Raw genomic sequence first — 20,848 nt, forward strand, 5'->3', positions numbered from 1 at the left:
TTGTTGGTTACTACATGATTCCATATGTGTTATTTCATAGTTTTGATGTCTTCACTATTATTCTACAGTGTAGAAAATAGTAGAAATAGTACAAATAGAAAAGGTCTGGAATGAGTAGGTGCGTCCAAACTTGTACTGTATATCAAGTGGACACTATTGTCTGCTTCACCTCAGAAATAGAGGCAAGACGACAGGCTATTTCTGACCGCGGTTTTATACTGGAACTAAAATACAGAATCACCTACAAGGATGGACCTTTGAAAAGCACAATGTGTTTAATGCTTAGTGTGTCATGAGGTCATCGCAATCAGTACCATAACAAGGACATCAAGCGCACTTGCACCTACACACTTTTGAATATTGAAACTCCCAATCGAAATGAATTACAATCGCAATCATAGTTATTTATAAGAGTATATTACGAGGGGAGTCAGACGTAGAGTGGTCAACTGGTGTGTAGAAAAATAGAAAAATATCATGAAGCTGGAAAGACAAGAAGTGGTATAGAATAAGTTAAGAGAAGTGGAATAGAATAAGTTAAGAGAAGTAGTATAGAATAAGTTAAGAGAAGTGGTATAGAATAAGTTAAGAGAAGTGGTATAGAATAAGTTAAGAGAAGTGGTATAGAATAAGTTAAGAGAAGTGGAATAGAATAAGTTAAGAGAAGTGGTATAGAATAAGTTAAGAGAAGTGGTATAGAATAAGTTAAGAGAAGTGGTATAGAATAAGTTAAGAGAAGTGGTATAGTATAAGTTAAGAGAAGTGGAATAGAATAAGTTAAGAGAAGTGGTATAGAATAAGTTAAGAGAAGTGGAATAGAATAAGTTAAGAGAAGTGGTATAGAATAAGTTAAGAGAAGTGGAATAGAATAAGTTAAGAGAAGTGGTATAGAATAAATTAAGAGAAGTGGAATAGAATAAGTTATTAAGAGAAAGATCTCTTCTTCAGCTGTTGTCTGAAACGCATTAGGGCAGACACAGTTCCTTAACTATCTCCACTCATCCATCCACTGCCTGGAAAGCCCAGCCCACTGTGCCAGCTGGCCATTGGCTACCACCGTCAATCAAACCTGGGTTCAACTACTATTTGAAATATTTAAAAGACTCTTAGCTTCAGCTCTAACCTGCCTGAAGTGCCAGATGGGCATGTCTGCAGCTACTATGTTGGTCCCATTGCGCCAAAGATATAGAATTTGAGATGATTTCAAATAGTATTTGAACCCAGGTCCGCCATCCATCGTCACCTAACTCACAAACCAGACTCCTCAGCCTCAACCTGGACTGTCAGAGTTTGGCTAAGGGTGTGCAAGGTCTGTGTGTGTGTGTGTGTGTGTGTGTGTGTGTGTGTGTGTGTGTGTGTGTGTGTGTGTGTGTGTGTGTGTGTGTGTGTGTGTGTGTGTGTGTGTGTGTGTGTGTGTGTGTGTGTGTGTGTCTAAGGCAGCTAGCAAACAAAAGCACAGGGCGGAGTCAGTCTATTTATATTTAGCCATGAGTATTAAAAGTAGAGTACATCTCCCCTGTTCCTGTATAGAGTACAACTCCCCTGTTCCTGAATAGACTAAAACTCCCCTGTTCCTGAATAGAGTAGAGTACAACTCCCCTGTTCCTGAATAAAGTAGAGTACAACTCCCCTGTTCCTGAATAGACTACAACTCCACTGTTCCTGAATAGACTAAAACTCCCCTGTTCCTGAATAGAGTAGAGTACAACTCCCCTGTTCCTGAATAAAGTAGAGTACAACTCCACTGTTCCTGTATAAAGTAGAGTACAACTCCCCTGTTCCTGTATAGAGTACAACTCCCCTGTTCCTGAATAGACTAAAACTCCCCTGTTCCTGAATAGAGTAGAGTACAACTCCCCTGTTCCTGAATAAAGTAGAGTACAACTCCCCTGTTCCTGAATAGACTACAACTCCACTGTTCCTGAATAGACTAAAACTCCCCTGTTCCTGAATAGAGTAGAGTACAACTCCCCTGTTCCTGAATAAAGTAGAGTACAACTCCACTGTTCCTGTATAAAGTAGAGTACAACTCCACTGTTCCTGTATAAAGTAGAGTACAACTCCCCTGTTCCTGTATAGAGTACAACTCCCCTGTTCCTGTATAAAGTAGAGTACAACTCCACTGTTCCTGTATAAAGTAGAGTACAACTCCCCTGTTCCTGTATAGAGTACAACTCCCCTGTTCCTGTATAAAGTAGAGTACAACTCCCCTGTTCCTGTATAAAGTAGAGTACAACTCCCCTGTTCCTGTATAAAGTAGAGTACAACTCCACTGTTCCTGTATAGAGTAGAGTACAACTCCCCTGTTCCTGTATAAAGTAGAGTACAACTCCACTGTTCCCGTATAAAGTAGAGTACAACTCCACTGTTCCTGTATAAAGTAGAGTACAACTCCCCTGTTCCTGAATAAAGTAGAGTACAACTCCCCTGTTCCTGTATAGAGTACAACTCCCCTGTTCCTGAATAAAGTAGAGTACAACTCCCCTGTTCCTGTATAAAGTAGAGTACAACTCCTCTGTTCCTGAATAAAGTAGAGTACAACTCCCCTGTTCCTGTATAAAGTAGAGTACAACTCCCCTGTTCCTGAATAGAGTACAACTCCCCTGTTCCTGAATAGACTAAAACTCCCCTGTTCCTGAATAGAGTAGAGTACAACTCCCCTGTTCCTGAATAAAGTAGAGTACAACTCCCCTGTTCCTGAATAGACTACAACTCCACTGTTCCTGAATAGACTAAAACTCCCCTGTTCCTGAATAGACTAAAACTCCCCTGTTCCTGAATAGAGTAGAGTACAACTCCCCTGTTCCTGTATAAAGTAGAGTACAACTCCCCTGTTCCTGAATAAAGTGGAGTACAACTCCACTGTTCCTGTATAAAGTAGAGTACAACTCCCCTGTTCCTGAATAAAGTGGAGTACAACTCCACTGTTCCTGTATAAAGTAGAGTACAACTCCCCTGTTCCTGTATAGAGTAGAGTACAACTCCCCTGTTCCTGTATAAAGTGGAGTACAACTCCACTGTTCCTGTATAAAGTAGAGTACAACTCCCCTGTTCCTGTATAGAGTACAACTCCCCTGTTCCTGTATAAAGTAGAGTACAACTCCCCTGTTCCTGTATAAAGTAGAGTACAACTCCACTGTTCCTGTATAAAGTAGAGTACAACTCCCCTGTTCCTGTATAGAGTACAACTCCCCTGTTCCTGTATAGAGTACAACTCCCCTGTTCCTGTATAAAGTAGAGTACAACTCCACTGTTCCTGTATAAAGTAGAGTACAACTCCACTGTTCCTGTATAAAGTAGAGTACAACTCCACTGTTCCTGTATAGAGTACAACTCCCCTGTTCCTGTATAAAGTAGAGTACAACTCCACTGTTCCTGTATAAAGTAGAGTACAACTCCACTGTTCCTGTATAAAGTAGAGTACAACTCCACTGTTCCTGTATAGAGTACAACTCCCCTGTTCCTGTATAGAGTACAACTCCCCTGTTCCTGTATAAAGTAGAGTACAACTCCACTGTTCCTGTATAAAGTAGAGTACAACTCCACTGTTCCTGAATAAAGTAGAGTACAACTCCCCTGTTCCTGAATAAAGTAGAGTACAACTCCCCTGTTCCTGAATAAAGTAGAGTACAACTCCCCTGTTCCTGAATAGAGTACAACTCCCCTGTTCCTGTATAAAGTAGAGTACAACTCCACTGTTCCTGTATAAAGTAGAGTACAACTCCCCTGTTCCTGTATAAAGTAGAGTACAACTCCACTGTTCCTGAATAGAGTACAACTCCCCTGTTCCTGAATAAAGTAGAGTACAACTCCACTGTTCCTGAATAAAGTAGAGTACAACTCCCCTGTTCCTGTATAAAGTAGAGTACAACTCCACTGTTCCTGTATAAAGTAGAGTACAACTCCCCTGTTCCTGTATAAAGTAGAGTACAACTCCCCTGTTCCTGAATAAAGTAGAGTACAACTCCCCTGTTCCTGAATAGAGTACAACTCCCCTGTTCCTGAATAAAGTAGAGTACAACTCCCCTGTTCCTGAATAGAGTACAACTCCCCTGTTCCTGAATAAAGTAGAGTACAACTCCACTGTTCCTGTATAGAGTAGAGTACAACTCCCCTGTTCCTGAATAGAGTACAACTCCACTGTTCCTGAATAGAGTACAACTCCCCTGTTCCTGAATAAAGTAGAGTACAACTCCCCTGTTCCTGAATAAAGTAGAGTACAACTCCCCTGTTCCTGTATAAAGTAGAGTACAACTCCCCTGTTCCTGTATAAAGTAGAGTACAACTCCCCTGTTCCTGAATAAAGTAGAGTACAACTCCCCTGTTCCTGTATAAAGTAGAGTACAACTCCACTGTTCCTGAATAGAGTAGAGTACAACTCCACTGTTCCTGAATAGAGTAGAGTACAACTCCACTGTTCCTGAATAGAGTAGAGTACAACTCCCCTGTTCCTGAATAAAGTAGAGTACAACTCCTCTGTTCCTGTATAAAGTAGAGTACAACTCCCCTGTTCCTGTATAAAGTAGAGTACAACTCCCCTGTTCCTGTATAAAGTAGAGTACAACTCCCCTGTTCCTGAATAGAGTACAACTCCCCTGTTCCTGTATAAAGTAGAGTACAACTCCACTGTTCCTGTATAAAGTAGAGTACAACTCCCCTGTTCCTGTATAAAGTAGAGTACAACTCCCCTGTTCCTGAATAAAGTAGTGTACAACTCCCCTGTTCCTGTATAGAGTAGAGTACAACTCCCCTGTTCCTGTATAAAGTAGAGTACAACTCCACTGTTCCTGAATAGAGTAGAGTACAACTCCCCTGTTCCTGAATAGAGTACAACTCCACTGTTCCTGTATAAAGTAGAGTACAACTCCCCTGTTCCTGAATAGAGTAGAGTACAACTCCCCTGTTCCTGTATAAAGTAGAGTACAACTCCCCTGTTCCTGAATAGAGTAGAGTACAACTCCCCTGTTCCTGAATAGAGTAGAGTACAACTCCCCTGTTCCTGAATAGAGTACAACTCCACTGTTCCTGTATAGAGTAGAGTACAACTCCCCTGTTCCTGAATAGAGTAGAGTACAACTCCCCTGTTCCTGAATAGAGTAGAGTACAACTCCCCTGTTCCTGAATAGAGTACAACTCCACTGTTCCTGTATAGAGTAGAGTACAACTCCCCTGTTCCTGTATAAAGTAGAGTACAACTCCCCTGTTCCTGTATGAAGTAGAGCACAACTCCCCTGTTCCTGTATAAAGTAGAGTACAACTCCCCTGTTCCTGTATAAAGTAGAGTACAACTCCACTGTTCCTGTATAAAGTAGAGTACAACTCCCCTGTTCCTGTATAAAGTAGAGTACAACTCCACTGTTCCTGTATAAAGTAGAGTACAACTCCCCTGTTCCTGTATAAAGTAGAGTACAACTCCACTGTTCCTGAATAAAGTAGAGTACAACTCCCCTGTTCCTGAATAGAGTACAACTCCCCTGTTCCTGTATAAAGTAGAGTACAACTCCACTGTTCCTGTATAGAGTACAACTCCCCTGTTCCTGTATAAAGTAGAGTACAACTCCCCTGTTCCTGTATAAAGTAGAGTACAACTCCCCTGTTCCTGTATAAAGTAGAGTACAACTCCCCTGTTCCTGAATAGAGTAGAGTACAACTCCCCTGTTCCTGTATAAAGTAGAGTACAACTCCACTGTTCCTGTATAAAGTAGAGTACAACTCCACTGTTCCTGTATAAAGTAGAGTACAACTCCCCTGTTCCTGAATAAAGTAGAGTACAACTCCACTGTTCCTGTATAAAGTAGAGTACAACTCCCCTGTTCCTGTATAAAGTAGAGTACAACTCCACTGTTCCTGTATAAAGTAGAGTACAACTCCCCTGTTCCTGAATAAAGTAGAGTACAACTCCCCTGTTCCTGTATAAAGTAGAGTACAACTCCCCTGTTCCTGAATAGAGTAGAGTACAACTCCCCTGTTCCTGTATAAAGTAGAGTACAACTCCCCTGTTCCTGAATAGAGTAGAGTACAACTCCCCTGTTCCTGAATAGAGTACAACTCCACTGTTCCTGTATAGAGTAGAGTACAACTCCCCTGTTCCTGAATAGAGTAGAGTACAACTCCCCTGTTCCTGAATAGAGTAGAGTACAACTCCCCTGTTCCTGAATAGAGTACAACACCACTGTTCCTGTATAGAGTAGAGTACAACTCCCCTGTTCCTGAATAGAGTACAACTCCCCTGTTCCTGAATAGAGTACAACTCCCCTGTTCCTGAATAGAGTACAACTCCCCTGTTCCTGAATAGAGTACAACTCCCCTGTTCCTGAATAGAGTACAACTCCCCTGTTCCTGAATAGAGTACAACTCCCCTGTTCCTGAATAGAGTACAACTCCCCTGTTCCTGAATAGAGTAGAGTACAACTCCCCTGTTCCTGAATAGAGTACAACTCCCCTGTTCCTGAATAGAGTACAACTCCCCTGTTCCTGAATAGAGTACAACTCCCCTGTTCCTGAATAGAGTACAACTCCCCTGTTCCTGAATAGAGTACAACTCCCCTGTTCCTGAATAGAGTAGAGTACAACTCCCCTGTTCCTGAATAGAGTACAACTCCCCTGTTCCTGAATAGAGTACAACTCCCCTGTTCCTGAATAGAGTAGAGTACAACTCCCCTGTTCCTGAATAGAGTACAACTCCCCTGTTCCTGAATAGAGTACAACTCCCCTGTTCCTGAATAGAGTACAACTCCCCTGTTCCTGAATAGAGTACAACTCCCCTGTTCCTGAATAGAGTACAACTCCACTGTTCCTGTATAGAGTAGAGTACAACTCCCCTGTTCCTGTATAAAGTAGAGTACAACTCCCCTGTTCCTGAATAAAGTGGAGTACAACTCCCCTGTTCCTGTATGAAGTAGAGTACAACTCCCCTGTTCCTGTATAGAGTAGAGTACAACTCCCCTGTTCCTGTATAAAGTAGAGTACAACTCCCCTGTTCCTGTATGAAGTAGAGTACAACTCCCCTGTTCCTGAATAGAGTAGAGTACAACTCCCCTGTTCCTGTATAAAGTAGAGTACAACTCCCCTGTTCCTGTATAAAGTAGAGTACAACTCCCCTGTTCCTGAATAGAGTAGAGTACAACTCCCCTGTTCCTGTATAAAGTAGAGTACAACTCCCCTGTTCCTGTATAAAGTAGAGTACAACTCCACTGTTCCTGAATAGAGTAGAGTACAACTCCCCTGTTCCTGAATAGAGTACAACTCCCCTGATCCTGAATAGAGTAGAGTACAACTCCCCTGTTCCTGTATAAAGTAGAGTACAACTCCCCTGTTCCTGTATAAAGTAGAGTACAACTCCCCTGTTCCTGAATAAAGTAGAGTACAACTCCCCTGTTCCTGAATAAAGTAGAGTACAACTCCCCTGTTCCTGAATAAAGTAGAGTACAACTCCCCTGTTCCTGAATAGAGTACAACTCCCCTGTTCCTGTATAGAGTACAACTCCCCTGTACAACTCCCCTGTTCCTGAATAGAGTAGAGTACAACTCCACTGTTATATATTCCTGTATAGAGCAGAGATGAAATGATGACTCTATCCCAGTAAAAGTCTTTGATGCGTCTGGTCATGGACTTTTTTGGTGAATGAACAAAGACTAGCCGAGCCGCCAGGGGCAGTTCCCTGAATTATTCAATCAACTTGGATTTTGACTGTAAGATTAGTCGGTTTGAATAGGTAACTACGGTAATCCATTGAACACACAGTAGAAGGCCAGTTCCCCATGTTAGCATTGGGTGGAGGCTCAGAATGTAAAGTCTGTTGTTGTGACACATGAAACGTGAGATTTGGTTCTGGGTGTCGAACCTCTCTCTTCGAGGTTAAGGACCAGTTCTGACCAACATGTCGGTGTACACACAGTAGAAGGCCATTTGGTTCTGGGTGTCGAACCTCTCTCTTCGAGGTTAAGGACCAGTTCTGACCAACATGTCGGTGTACACACAGTAGAAGGCCATTTGGTTCTGGGTGTCGAACCTCTCTCTTCGAGGTTAAGGACCAGTTCTGACCAACATGTCGGTGTACACACAGTAGAAGGCCATTTGGTTCTGGGTGTCGAACCTCTCTCTTCGAGGTTAAGGACCAGTTCTGACCAACATGTCGGTGTACACACAGTAGAAGGCCATTTGGTTCTGGCTGTCGAACCTCTCTCTTCGAGGTTAAGGACCAGTTCTGACCAACATGTCGGTGTACACACAGTAGAAGGCCATTTGATTCTGGGTGTCGAACCTCTCTCTTCGAGGTTAAGGACCAGTTCTGACCAACATGTCGGTGTACACACAGTAGAAGGCCATTTGGTTCTGGGTGTTGAACCTCTCTCTTCGAGGTTAAGGACCAGTTCTGACCAACATGTCGGTGTACACACAGTAGAAGGCCAGTTGGTTCTGGGTGTCGAACCTCTCTCTTCGAGGTTAAGGACCAGTTCTGACCAACATGTCGGTGTACACACAGTAGAAGGCCATTTGGTTCTGGGTGTCGAACCTCTCTCTTCGAGGTTAAGGACCAGTTCTGACCAACATGTCGGTGTACACACAGTAGAAGGCCATTTGGTTCTGGGTGTCGAACCTCTCTCTTCGAGGTTAAGGACCAGTTCTGACCAACATGTCGGTGTACAACGTACTCTGTGAACGTCACAGGGTACAGTACCTTACAGTGGCAGAGAGTCCCATCTGTCTCCTCTCTGCTACCACTCTGTCAGTGGAGCTGATTTCAAGTGTCAGGTTTCACTCTCCTCATTTGCATAGGGAGTGACGTGTCACATTTTCTGGCCTATCCAGACAAAGAACTGGTTTCTTCTGCGTGTGAGCGACGGAGCCTGGGAAACGGCATATTAAAGAGGACGGTCTAGTGATTTCAGTAATCATGGTTTCATCACACTGTGGTATTCTCAACTAGATTTAGAGCTCTCAACATGAAGGGGAAAAAAACTAAATAATTTAGTAGAATTGAAACACGAATTGAAACACAAGGTGAAATCTTATTGTCAGTCATTTATACATTTCCTTGTTACTACAAGTAAGCCTATAATTTAAGCATTTCACTGTGAGGTCTACTACACCTGTTATATTCAGCATTTCACTGTGAGGTCTACTACACCTGTTGTATTCAGCATTTCACTGTGAGGTCTACTACACCTGTTGTATTCAGCATTTCACTGTGAGGTCTACTACACCTGTTGTATTCAGCATTTCACTGTAAGGTCTACTACACCTGTTGTATTCAGCATTTCACTGTGAGGTCTACTACACCTGTTGTGTTCAGCATTTCACTGTGAGGTCTACTACACCTGTTGTATTCAGCATTTCACTGTGAGGTCTACTACACCTGTTGTATTCAGCATTTCACTGTGAGGTCTACTACACCTGTTGTATTCAGCATTTCACTGTGAGGTCTACTACACCTGTTGTGTTCAGCATTTCACTGTGAGGTCTACTACACCTGTTGTATTCAGCATTTCACTGTGAGGTCTACTACACCTGTTGTATTCAGCATTTCACTGTGAGGTCTACTACACCTGTTGTATTCAGCATTTCACTGTGAGGTCTACTACACCTGTTGTATTCAGCATTTCACTGTAAGGTCTACTACACCTGTTGTATTCAGCATTTCACTGTGAGGTCTACTACACCTGTTGTATTCAGCATTTCACTGTGAGGTCTACTACACCTGTTGTATTCAGCGCACGTGACAAATAAACTGTGATTTGGAAAGCGTTTGACATTTCAAGCCCTATACTCCCCCACTTCGTTGAATAGGAAAACATTTGATAGGTTGCCTCGCTAGATGCCAAATTAAAAAGTCTGAACATGGCCACCGTTTGTCTTGTCAGGCCGCTGATTTTCCATGTAGGCTACAACTTTCTGCTATGTCCATTGTTTCCTGATTTGAAATACAGTGTAACGATTTTCCCTCTCTTCTGAGGAGGAGTAGGAAACATCGGACCAATGAGCAGCGTGGTAAGTGTCCATGTTGTTTATTATAACCGGAACACTGAAACAAAAACAAAAGTAGAACAAACAAAAAAACGCAACAGTTCTGTCAGCTACTCACACAAAACAGAAAACAATCACCCACAACTCAAAATGGGAAAACAGGCTGCCTAAGTACGGCTCTCAATCAGAGACAATGATAGACAGCTGCCTCTGATTGAGAACCATACCAGGCCAAACACATAGAGATAGAAAACATAGAACTACAACATAGAATACCCACCCACGTCACACCCTGACCAAACTAAAAATAGAAACATACAAAGCAATCCACGGTCAGGGCGTGACATACAGACCAGACTATTATGGAAATGTCCCTTAATGTCTATAGCCCGAATCCCTTTGATGTGGTGTCACTCTGACCACTTGTTCATCTCTGTGCGATGTAAATACACCTAGTTGTGGTCTATATACAACCCAGTTAGACCTCTGCACTTCAGCACACAAAGGCAAAAGAAAAAGGACAGGCATTTAGGGGGTTTGATTTTTGTAAATATTACAGTCAAGTGTTTACGTTCCCTAATAACCAACCAGAAATCATTGAACATTTTTTTTTAAAAAGGGGGGAAATAACAAATGAGTCACTGACAATCAAAACGAAACCAGGTGGAGTTTAAAGTGGCTCCTGAAAGGCATCCATAGATTTGCTTTGATAACAGACAAACTAAAAGAAAAGAAAACTCCCACCAACTTACGGCACAAAAAAACAAACAAGGAGATACAAGGATTTGGTTAACAACTTGAAGCATTGGCTCTGTAGCTGTGCCAGTACAAGTGTCCACACCTAAATAGAAATTAAAAAAATAAGCAGAATAAAGATGATAAGAATAAATAGGAAAGAGAATACTAGTTAACTGCAATGCAACCACTAACATTCAGAGAGAGAGAGAGACAGAGACGAGAGATGAGACAGAGAGAGAGAGAGAGAGAGAGACAGAGAGAGACAGAGAGAGAGACAGAGAGAGACAGAGAGAGAGAGACAGAGAGAGACAGAGAGAGAGAGAGAGAGAGAGAGAGAGAGACAGAGAGAGACAGAGAGAGAGAGAGAGAGAGAGAGAGAGAGAGAGAGAGAGAGACAGAGAGAGAGAGAGAGAGAGAGAGACAGAGAGAGACAGAGAGAGACAGAGAGAGAGAGAGACAGAGAGAGAGAGACAGAGAGACAGAGAGAGAGAGAGAGAGAGAGAGACAGAGAGAGACAGAGAGAGAGAGAGACAGAGAGAGAGGTTGGAATGCATTGACACAACTGTGCTTTAGCACTTGGCAGACTGGTACAGGTACCTGCCATCGTTGTATGTAGGCATACATGGTGAGACTGGAAATGCAGCATGTCTATAATAATACAATATGAAACTACTAAAAAATGTGGTATGTTGGTCAATGGTAAGTTTCCTCTCTGAAAAACTAGCAGAGTCACAGATCATAGAATTGATCAGAGTGAGGAAGATCTATACATTCCCATTCTAAATAAGATCTGATTCATTTATTTAGTCCTTTCATATCGCTACTAGTGTATAGATAGAGGGTTGGAGTCCATGTGGGATTGGACAAATTAGATATCTATCTGAAGGAGGGGTTACTGTAGGTTACCTGGGAACACCTTGAGGGCCCTGATGTTATTCAGAGTAATGACCAGGGAACTGAGGGGAGGAGTTACCTGGGGAGGGGTTAGCTTGGAGGGGGAGGGGAGGAGCTACCTGGGGAGGGGTTAGCTTGGAGGGGGAGGGGAGGAGTTACCTGGGGAGGGGTTAGCTTGGAGGGGGAGGGGAGGAGTTACCTGGGGAGGGGTTAGCTTGGAGGGGGAGGGGAGGAGTTACCTGGGGAGGGGTTAGCTTGGAGGGGGAGGGGAGGAGTTACCTGGGGAGGGGTTAGCTTGGAGGGGGAGGGGAAGAGTTACCTGGGGAGGCGTTAGTTACCTGGGAACACCTTGGGGGCTGGTTGTTCTCCAGACTGAGGACCAGGGTGCTGGCTGTAACCTGGGTTAGGGATTAGAGGTTAGGATTTAGAGGTTACCTGGGAACACCTTGAGGGGCTGGTTGTTCTCCAGACTGAGGACCAGGGTGCTGGCAGTAACCTGGGTTAGGGATTAGAGGCTACCTGGGAACACCTTGAGGGGCTGGTTGTTCTCCAGACTGAGGACCAGGGTGCTGGCAGTAACCTGGGTTAGGGATTAGAGGCTACCTGGGAAAACCTTGAGGGGCTGGTTGTTCTCCAGACTGAGGACCAGGGTGCTGGCTGTGATGCTGAAGATCTGGCGGGGGGAAAAGTTCACTCCGTCGTTCACCTGGAAGTTGAACCCTCCCGACATGGCACCTTTAGAGGGAAACAACACAGTCACTTCTGGTTACCATGGCACCTTTAGAGGGAAACAACACAATCCCTTCTGGTTAACATAGCACCTTTAGAGGGAAACAACACAATCACTTCTGGTTACCATGGCACCGTTAGAGGGGAACAACACAATCACTTCTGGTTACCATGGCACCTTTAGAGGGAAACAACACAATCACTTCTGGTTACCATGGCACCTTTAGAGGGAAACAACACAATCACTTCTGGTTACCATGGCACATTTAGAGGGAAACAACACAATCACTTCTGGTTACCATGGCACCATTAGAGGGGAACAACACAATCACTTCTGGTTACCATGGCACCTTTAGAGGGAAACAATACAATCACTTCTGGTTACCATGGCACCTTTAGAGGGAAACAATACAATCACTTCTGGTTACCATGGCACCTTTAGAGGGAAACAACACAATCACTTCTGGTTACCTTCTGTCCCAAGACAATGTCTTTCAGGGGTTGTAGTTATCAAGTGTCTTAGAGTAGGAGTGTTGATCTAGGATCTGTTTTGCCTGTCAGTTCAAAATGAATCAAATTATATGGACAGGGGGGGTGGGCTGATCCTAGATCAGAACTCCTACCCTGAGGCACTCTGGGAATACGGGCCCTGATCAGCTTCCTCCAACTTCTGTCCTCCTGTCCTGAGGGGTATCCTACGTAGAAAGCTAGATCTACTCTGGGGTTTCTAACGCCAGCCAGCTTCAGTTAGCCAGCTTCAGTTAGCCAGCTTCAGTTAGCTGCACATTCCAGCTCAGGCTTCATCCGTACTACGACGGTGGATATTGCACGTCCGACCTGCTGCTAACTCTAGCAGGCTTGTAACTGCGTGTGCATGTCGAAACACTGAACCGAAACACCATGTCGAAACACCGAACCGAAACACCATGTCGAAACACCGAACCGAAACACCATGTCGAAACACCGAACCGAAACACCATGTCGAAACACCGAACCGAAACACCATGTCGAAACACTGAACCGAAACACCATGTCGAAACACCGAACCGAAACACCATGTCGAAACACTGAACCAAAACACCATGTCGAAACACTGAACCGAAACACCATGTCGAAACACAGAACCGAAACACCATACTGAAACACCGAACCGAAACACCATGTCGAAACACTGAACCGAAACACCATGTCGAAACACAGAACCGAAACACCATGTCGAAACACCGAACCGAAACACCATGTCGAAACACTGAACCGTAACACCATGCTGAAACACCGACCCGAAACACCATGCTGAAACACCGACCCGAAACACCATGCTGAAACACCGAACCGAAACACCATGTCGAAACACCGAACCGAAACACCATGTCGAAACACCGAACCGAAACACCATGTCGAAACACCGAACCGAAACACCATGTCGAAACACTGAACCGAAACACCATGTCGAAACACCGAACCGAAACACCATGTCGAAACACCGAACCGAAACACCATGTCGAAACACCGAACCGAAAAACCATGCTGAAACACCGATCCATGGGCGAGTCAATGCCACATTTTCATTTGTACCATGAATGAGGTTATCTTGCCAATTCATCAGTCTGTGGTGTGAAATAGACACGTAGATGTCTTTAGTCTATTACGTTGGTGTGCTTATCAATGAACGAGCACCTTTTCCCCCCAGTCCTATGATAAAACAATCGTTAAGTCATACAAAAGTATTCCTGTGCGTGAAGTTTCAAATGCATTTGTTATTACTAAATGTGTAATGTGATAGCTATTTTACCATGACTCTTTTCGAACACACAACGCATTTCATAAATACAATATTTCATCCGTTGTTTTCCTAAAATGGATAATGATGCAATCTTTGTGAGAGGGAGGGAATCTGATTGAATTGGTCCTCAACTTGCGGCTCAGACACTTCATTTAGGATAAATGCAGTTAACCCTAAGTTATCCTTTCCCGGAGCAGGTTCGCTCTGAACGATTCGTTGCCATAGAAATGTACCTGGTTAAAAAGGTTTGAGCCACATTCGTGGTACCCGAGTTATCCCGAGTTGAACTCAGAGTTGACCAAAGTTAACTCGCTAACTCCTCAAACCACATAGGTAGTATAGTGCTCTGGGAAAATCAATATGAGAAACGGGGTTTAATTCAACTCCATCTGTCACTCCGTCAAACACCAGCAGGGGGCGCGAGCGTAACACAAACGGAACGCAGATAGGCCGAGCCATGCAATTATATTATATTAACATAGGTGGATCTACCCTGGCTATTGAATTATATTCAAACTAGTAAATTCTATATTTCTATATTCGTAGTATAGTGCTCAGGTCTTACCACTGTGGACAAAAACCAGCTGTCCCAGATGGATGTGTTGTAGTGTACAGTTCAGGAGCGGCCTGGTGGGGGCGCTCTTCAGCGCCAGGTGGCCATTGTTGGGCGGAGTCGCAATCACCTGTAGCTCCTCAGGGGGCGTGTCCTCATCCTGGGCGTCCAAATTCTCAGGGCGGATCTCTGTCACCGACCTCTCCCACACCTGAGGGGGGGGGGCAATTATATCAATCCCACACTTAAGGAGGCAACCAATCAAATCAATCACATTTCAAAGACCTTTAAAAATATATATATATTGTATTGTTCGATTCCAATAATCATCACAATGCCACATTGTTTAAAAGCATTCTTCTGTCACATTGGGCTTTTCTGTATCCCGGGCCAAAACCAAACTGTTATTGGAAGTAAGTGAAGCCTGCTTAGTGCGCCTAAGTGGTATTTCAAACAGAACTAATGGCAGTAATAATCATTGCAGTGAACTCTGACCTGTGGCTTGTCTTTTTATGTCCTGACTAAGCTTGTCTTTAACACATGCTCGCGTGCACACACACAGGCTTTGACACCAAACATCTAGACGCCACAGGAGAGGTTAACCTCTAGTCACCACAAGAGAGGTTAACATCTAGTCACCACAAGAGAGGTTAACATCTAGTCACCACAGAAGAGGTCAACATTTTGTCACCACAAGAGAGGTTAACATCTAGTCACCACAAGAGAGGTTAACATCTAGTCGCCACAGGAGAGGTCAACATCTAGTCACGTGTGTGTGTGTGTGTGTGTGTGTGTGTGTGTGTGTGTGTGTGTGTGTGTGTGTGTGTGTGTGTGTGTGTGTGTGTGTGTGTGTGTGTGTGTGTGTGTGTGCGTGCGTGCGTGCGTGCGTGCGTGCGTGCGCGCGTGTGTGCGTGCACACAGGAAGTGCACTTCCAATGTGAAGCTTCAGAGAGGAAGTCACAGAGGGAGAAGACAGCTAACAGACAAACACAACTTTTTAAAGCAAACACATGCAGAATGCTGCCTAGTCCGGTTTTAAAAAACAGCCTCGTGGAAAGCTACGGCTGAGGACAGGAACAGGTACATAAACAGCCTCGTGGAAAGCTACGGTTCAGGACAGGAACAGGTACATAAACAGCCTCGTGGAAAGCTACGGCTGAGGACAGGAACAGGTACATAAACAGCCTCGTGGAAAGCTACGGCTGAGGACAGGAACAGGTACAAAAACAGCCTCGTGGAAAGCTACGGTTCAGGACAGGAACAGGTACATAAACAGCCTCGTGGAAAGCTACGGTTCAGGACAGGAACAGGTACATAAACAGCCTCGTGGAAAGCTACGGCTGAGGACAGGAACAGGTACATAAACAGCCTCGTGGAAAGCTACGGCTGAGGACAGGAACAGGTACATAAACAGCCTCGTGGAAAGCTACGGCTGAGGACAGGAACAGGTACATAAACAGCCTCGTGGAAAGCTACGGCTGAGGACAGGAACAGGTACATAAACAGCCTCGTGGAAAGCTACGGCTGAGGACAGGAACAGGTACATAAACAGCCTCGTGGAAAGCTACGGTTCAGGACAGGAACAGGTACATAAACAGCCTCGTGGAAAGCTACGGTTCAGGACAGGAACAGGTACATAAACAGCCTCGTGGAAAGCTACGGCTGAGGACAGGAAGCACACTCATGCACACTGACACTCCAACACACACACACAGGCTCACTTCATTTGCTCACACACACGTAACATGCACACACATTTATACTGACTCTGCACACACACACTTATCATATACGCTGCTGCTACTCTGTTTATCATATATCTTGATGCCGAGTCACCTTCCCCCTATACATATCTACCTCCATCACTCCAGTATCCCTGTCCCCTTCCCCCTATACATATCTACCTCCATTACTCCAGTATCCCTGTACATTGTTAATATGGTACTGACCCTGTATATAGTCACCTTCCCCTATATATATCTACCTCCATCACTCCAGTATCCCTGTCTCCTTCCCCCTATACATATCTACCTCCATCACTCCAGTATCCCTGTCTCTTTCCCCCTATATATATCTACCTCCATCAATCCAGTATCCCTGTACATTGTTAATATGGTACTGACCCTGTATATAGTCACCTTACCCCTATACATATCTACCTCCATCACTCCAGTATCCCTGTCCCCTTCCCCCTATACATATCTACCTCCATCACTCCAGTATCCCTGTCACCTTCCCCCTATACATATCTACCTCCATCAATCCAGTATCCCTGTACATTGTTAATATGGTACTGACCCTGTATATAGTCACCTTACCCCTATACATATCTACCTCCATCACTCCAGTATCCCTGTACATTGTTAATATGGTACTGAACTGACCCTGTACAGTGACTTGCAAATGTATTCAACCCCTTTGGCATTTTTCATATTTTGTTGCCATACAACCTGGAATTAAAAGCCACATTTTGCAGCATTTTCAGCTGCAAATCTCTTGGGGTCTGTCTTTATATCATAACCGCCATCGATAAAAGACAGTACTGTGCAGCCGTCTTCATCAACCTTGCCAAGGCTTTCGACTCTGTCAATCACCATATTCTTATCGGCAGACTCAGTAGCCTCGGTTTTTCGGATGACTGCCTTGCCTGGTTCACCAACTACTTTACAGACAGAGTTCAGTGTGTCAAATCGGAGGGCATGCTGTCCGGTCCTCTGGCAGTCTCTATGGGGGTGCCACAGGGTTCAATTCTCGGGCCGACTCTTTTCTCTGTATATATCAATGATGTTGCTCTTGCTGCGGGCGATTCCCTGATCCACCTCTACGCAGATGACACCATTCTGTATACTTCTGGCCCTTCCTTGGACACTGTGCTATCTAATCTCCAAACGAGCTTCAATGCCATACAACACTCCTTCCGTGGCCTCCAACTGCTCTTAAACACGAGTAAAACCAGATGCATGCTTTTCAACCGTTCGCTGCCTGCACCCGCACGCCCGACTAGCATCACCACCCTGGATAGTTCTGACCTAGAATATGTGGACATCTATAAGTACCTAGGTGTCTGGCTAGACTGTAAACTCTCCTTCCAGACTCATATCAAACATCTCCAATCTAAAATCAAATCTAGAATCGGCTTTCTATATCGCAACAAAGCCTCCTTCACTCAAGCCGCCAAACTTACCCTAGTAAAACTGACTATCCTACCGATCCTCGACTTCGGCGATGTCATCTACAAAATAGCTTCCAACACTCTACTCAGCAAACTGGATGCAGTTTATCACAGTGCCATCCGTTTTTTTTTACTAAAGCACTATATACCACCCACCACTGCGACCTGTATGCTCTAGTCGGCTGGCCCTCGCTACATATTCGTCGCCAGACCCACTGGCTCCAGGTCATCTACAAGTCCATGCTAGGTAAAGCTCTGCCTTATCTCAGTTCTCTGGTCACGATGGCAACACCCACCCGTAGCACACGCTCCAGCAGGTGTATCTCACTGATCATCCCTAAAACCAGCACCTCATTTGGCCGCCTTTACTTCCAGTTCTCTGCTGCCTGTGACTGGAACGAATTGCAACATTTTTTGAAGTTGGAGACTTTTATCTCCCTCACCAACTTTAAACATCTGCTATCTGAGCAGCTAACCGATCGCTGCAGCTGTACATAGTCCATCGGTAAATAGCCCACCCAATCTACCTACCTCATCCCCATACTGTTTATATTTATTTAATTTTCTGCTCTTTTGCACACCAATATCTCTACGTGCACATGACCATCTGATCATTTATCACTCCAGTGTTAATCTGCAAAATTGTAATTATTCACCTACCTCCTCATGCCTTTTGCACACAATGTATATAGACTCTTTTTTTTCTACTGTGTTATTGACTTGTTTATTGTTTACTCCATGTGTAACTCTGTGTTGTCTGTTCACACTGCTATGCTTTATCTTGGCCAGGTCGCAGTTGTAAATGAGAACCTGTTCTCAACTAGCCTACCTGGTTAAATAAAGGTGTTCTCAACTAGCCTACCTGGTTAAATAAAGGTGTTCTCAACTAGCCTACCTGGTTAAATAAAGGTGTTCTCAACTAGCCTACCTGGTTAAATAAAGGTGTTCTCAACTAGCCTACCTGGTTAAATAAAGGTGTTCTCAACTAGCCTACCTGGTTAAATAAAGGTGTTCTCAACTAGCCTACCTGGTTAAATAAAGGTGTTCTCAACTAGCCTACCTGGTTAAATAAAGGTGTTCTCAACTAGCCTACCTGGTTAAATAAAGGTGTTCTCAACTAGCCTACCTGGTTAAATAAAGGTGTTCTCAACTAGCTTACCTGGTTAAATAAAGGTGTTCTCAACTAGCCTACCTGGTTAAATAAAGGTGTTCTCAACATGGCCTACCTGGTTAAATAAAGGTGTTCTCAACATGGCCTACCTGGTTAAATAAAGGTGTTCTCAACTAGCCCACCTGGTTAAATAAAGGTGTTCTCAACTAGCCTACCTGGTTAAATAAAGGTGTTCTCAACTAGCCTACCTGGTTAAATAAAGGTGTTCTCAACTAGCCTACCTGGTTAAATAAAGGTGTTCTCAACTAGCCTACCTGGTTAAATAAAGGTGTTCTCAACTAGCTTACCTGGTTAAATAAAGGTGTTCTCAACTAGCCTACCTGGTTAAATAAAGGTGTTCTCAACATGGCCTACCTGGTTAAATAAAGGTGTTCTCAACTAGCCTACCTGGTTAAATAAAGGTGTTCTCAACTAGCCTACCTGGTTAAATAAAGGTGTTCTCAACTAGCCTACCTGGTTAAATAAAGGTGTTCTCAACTAGCCTACCTGGTTAAATAAAGGTGTTCTCAACTAGCCTGGTTAAATAAAGGTGTTCTCAACTAGCCTACCTGGTTAAATAAAGGTGTTCTCAACTAGCCTACCTGGTTAAATAAAGGTGTTCTCAACTAGCCTACCTGGTTAAATAAAGGTGTTCTCAACTAGCCTACCTGGTTAAATAAAGGTGTTCTCAACTAGCCTACCTGGTTAAATAAAGGTGTTCTCAACTAGCCTACCTGGTTAAATAAAGGTGTTCTCAACTGGCCTACCTGGTTAAATAAAGGTGTTCTCCACTAGCCTACCTGGTTAAATAAAGGTGTTCTCAACTGGCCTACCTGGTTAAATAAAGGTGTTCTCCACTAGCCTACCTGGTTAAATAAAGGTGTTCTCCACTAGCCTACCTGGTTAAATAAAGGGGAAATAAAAAATATAAAAAAATAAAACATGGAAATACACATAATAGTCCAAATTGATGAAGTGAAATTAAAAAATAACTTGTCTCAAAAAAATACAAATTTAAAAAATGGAAAAGTGGTGCGTGCTTATGTATTCACCCCTGAAACCCCTAAATAAGATCTGGTGCAACCAACTATCTTCATAAGTCACATAACTAGTTAAATAAAGTCCACCTGTGTGCAATCTAAGTGTCACCTGATCTGTCACATGATCTGTCACATGATCTCAGTATATATAGACCTGTTCTGAAAGGCCCCAGAGTCTGCAACACCACTAAGCAAGGGACACCACAAAGCAAGCGGCACCATGAAGACCAAGGAGCTCTCCAAACAGGTCAGGGACAAAGTTTTGGAGAAGTGCAGATCAGGGTTGGGTTATAAAAAAAATATCAGAAACTTTGAACATCCCACGGAGCACCATTAAATCCATTATTAAAAATGTTTAAGAATATGGCACCACAACAAACCTGCCAAGAGAGGGCCGCCCACCAAGACTCATGGACCAGGCAAGGAGGGCATTAATCAGAGAGGCAACAAAGAGACCAAAGATAACCCTGAAGGAGCTGCAAAGCTCCACAGCGGAGATTGGAGGAGCCGACCATAGGACCACTTTAAGCCGTACACTCCACAGAGCTGGCCACTACGGAAGAGTAGTTGCTTAAAGAAAGATATAAGCACATTTGGTGTTTGCTAAAGAGACTCTCCAAACATATGGAAGAAGGTACTCGCCAAACATATGGAAGAAGGTACTCTCCAAACATATGGAAGAAGGTACTCTCCAAACATATGGAAGAAGATACTCTCCAAACATATGGAAGAAGGTACTCTCCAAACATATGGAAGAAGGTACTCTCCTAACATATGGAAGAAGGTACTCTCCAAACATAAGGAAGAAGGTACTCTCCAAAC

General features: G+C 43.8%; 1 protein-coding gene across 1 annotated transcript in view; it reads right to left on the reverse strand.

Annotated features, from left to right (window-relative positions):
* Window positions 1-20,848, reverse strand: part of LOC135513459 (chondroitin sulfate proteoglycan 4-like) — an 82,248-nt gene that overhangs the window by 11,846 nt on the left and 49,554 nt on the right. Inside the window, exons 10-11 of the mRNA XM_064936338.1 lie at window positions 14,677-14,875; window positions 12,203-12,334 (exon numbers count right to left, since the gene is read on the reverse strand). Coding sequence (XP_064792410.1) covers window positions 12,203-12,334; window positions 14,677-14,875 — 331 coding nt within the window. The remainder of the gene's footprint in view (window positions 1-12,202; window positions 12,335-14,676; window positions 14,876-20,848) is intronic.

Source organism: Oncorhynchus masou, chromosome 25, assembly GCF_036934945.1.
Source record: "Oncorhynchus masou masou isolate Uvic2021 chromosome 25, UVic_Omas_1.1, whole genome shotgun sequence".
Lineage (NCBI taxonomy): Eukaryota > Metazoa > Chordata > Actinopteri > Salmoniformes > Salmonidae > Oncorhynchus > Oncorhynchus masou.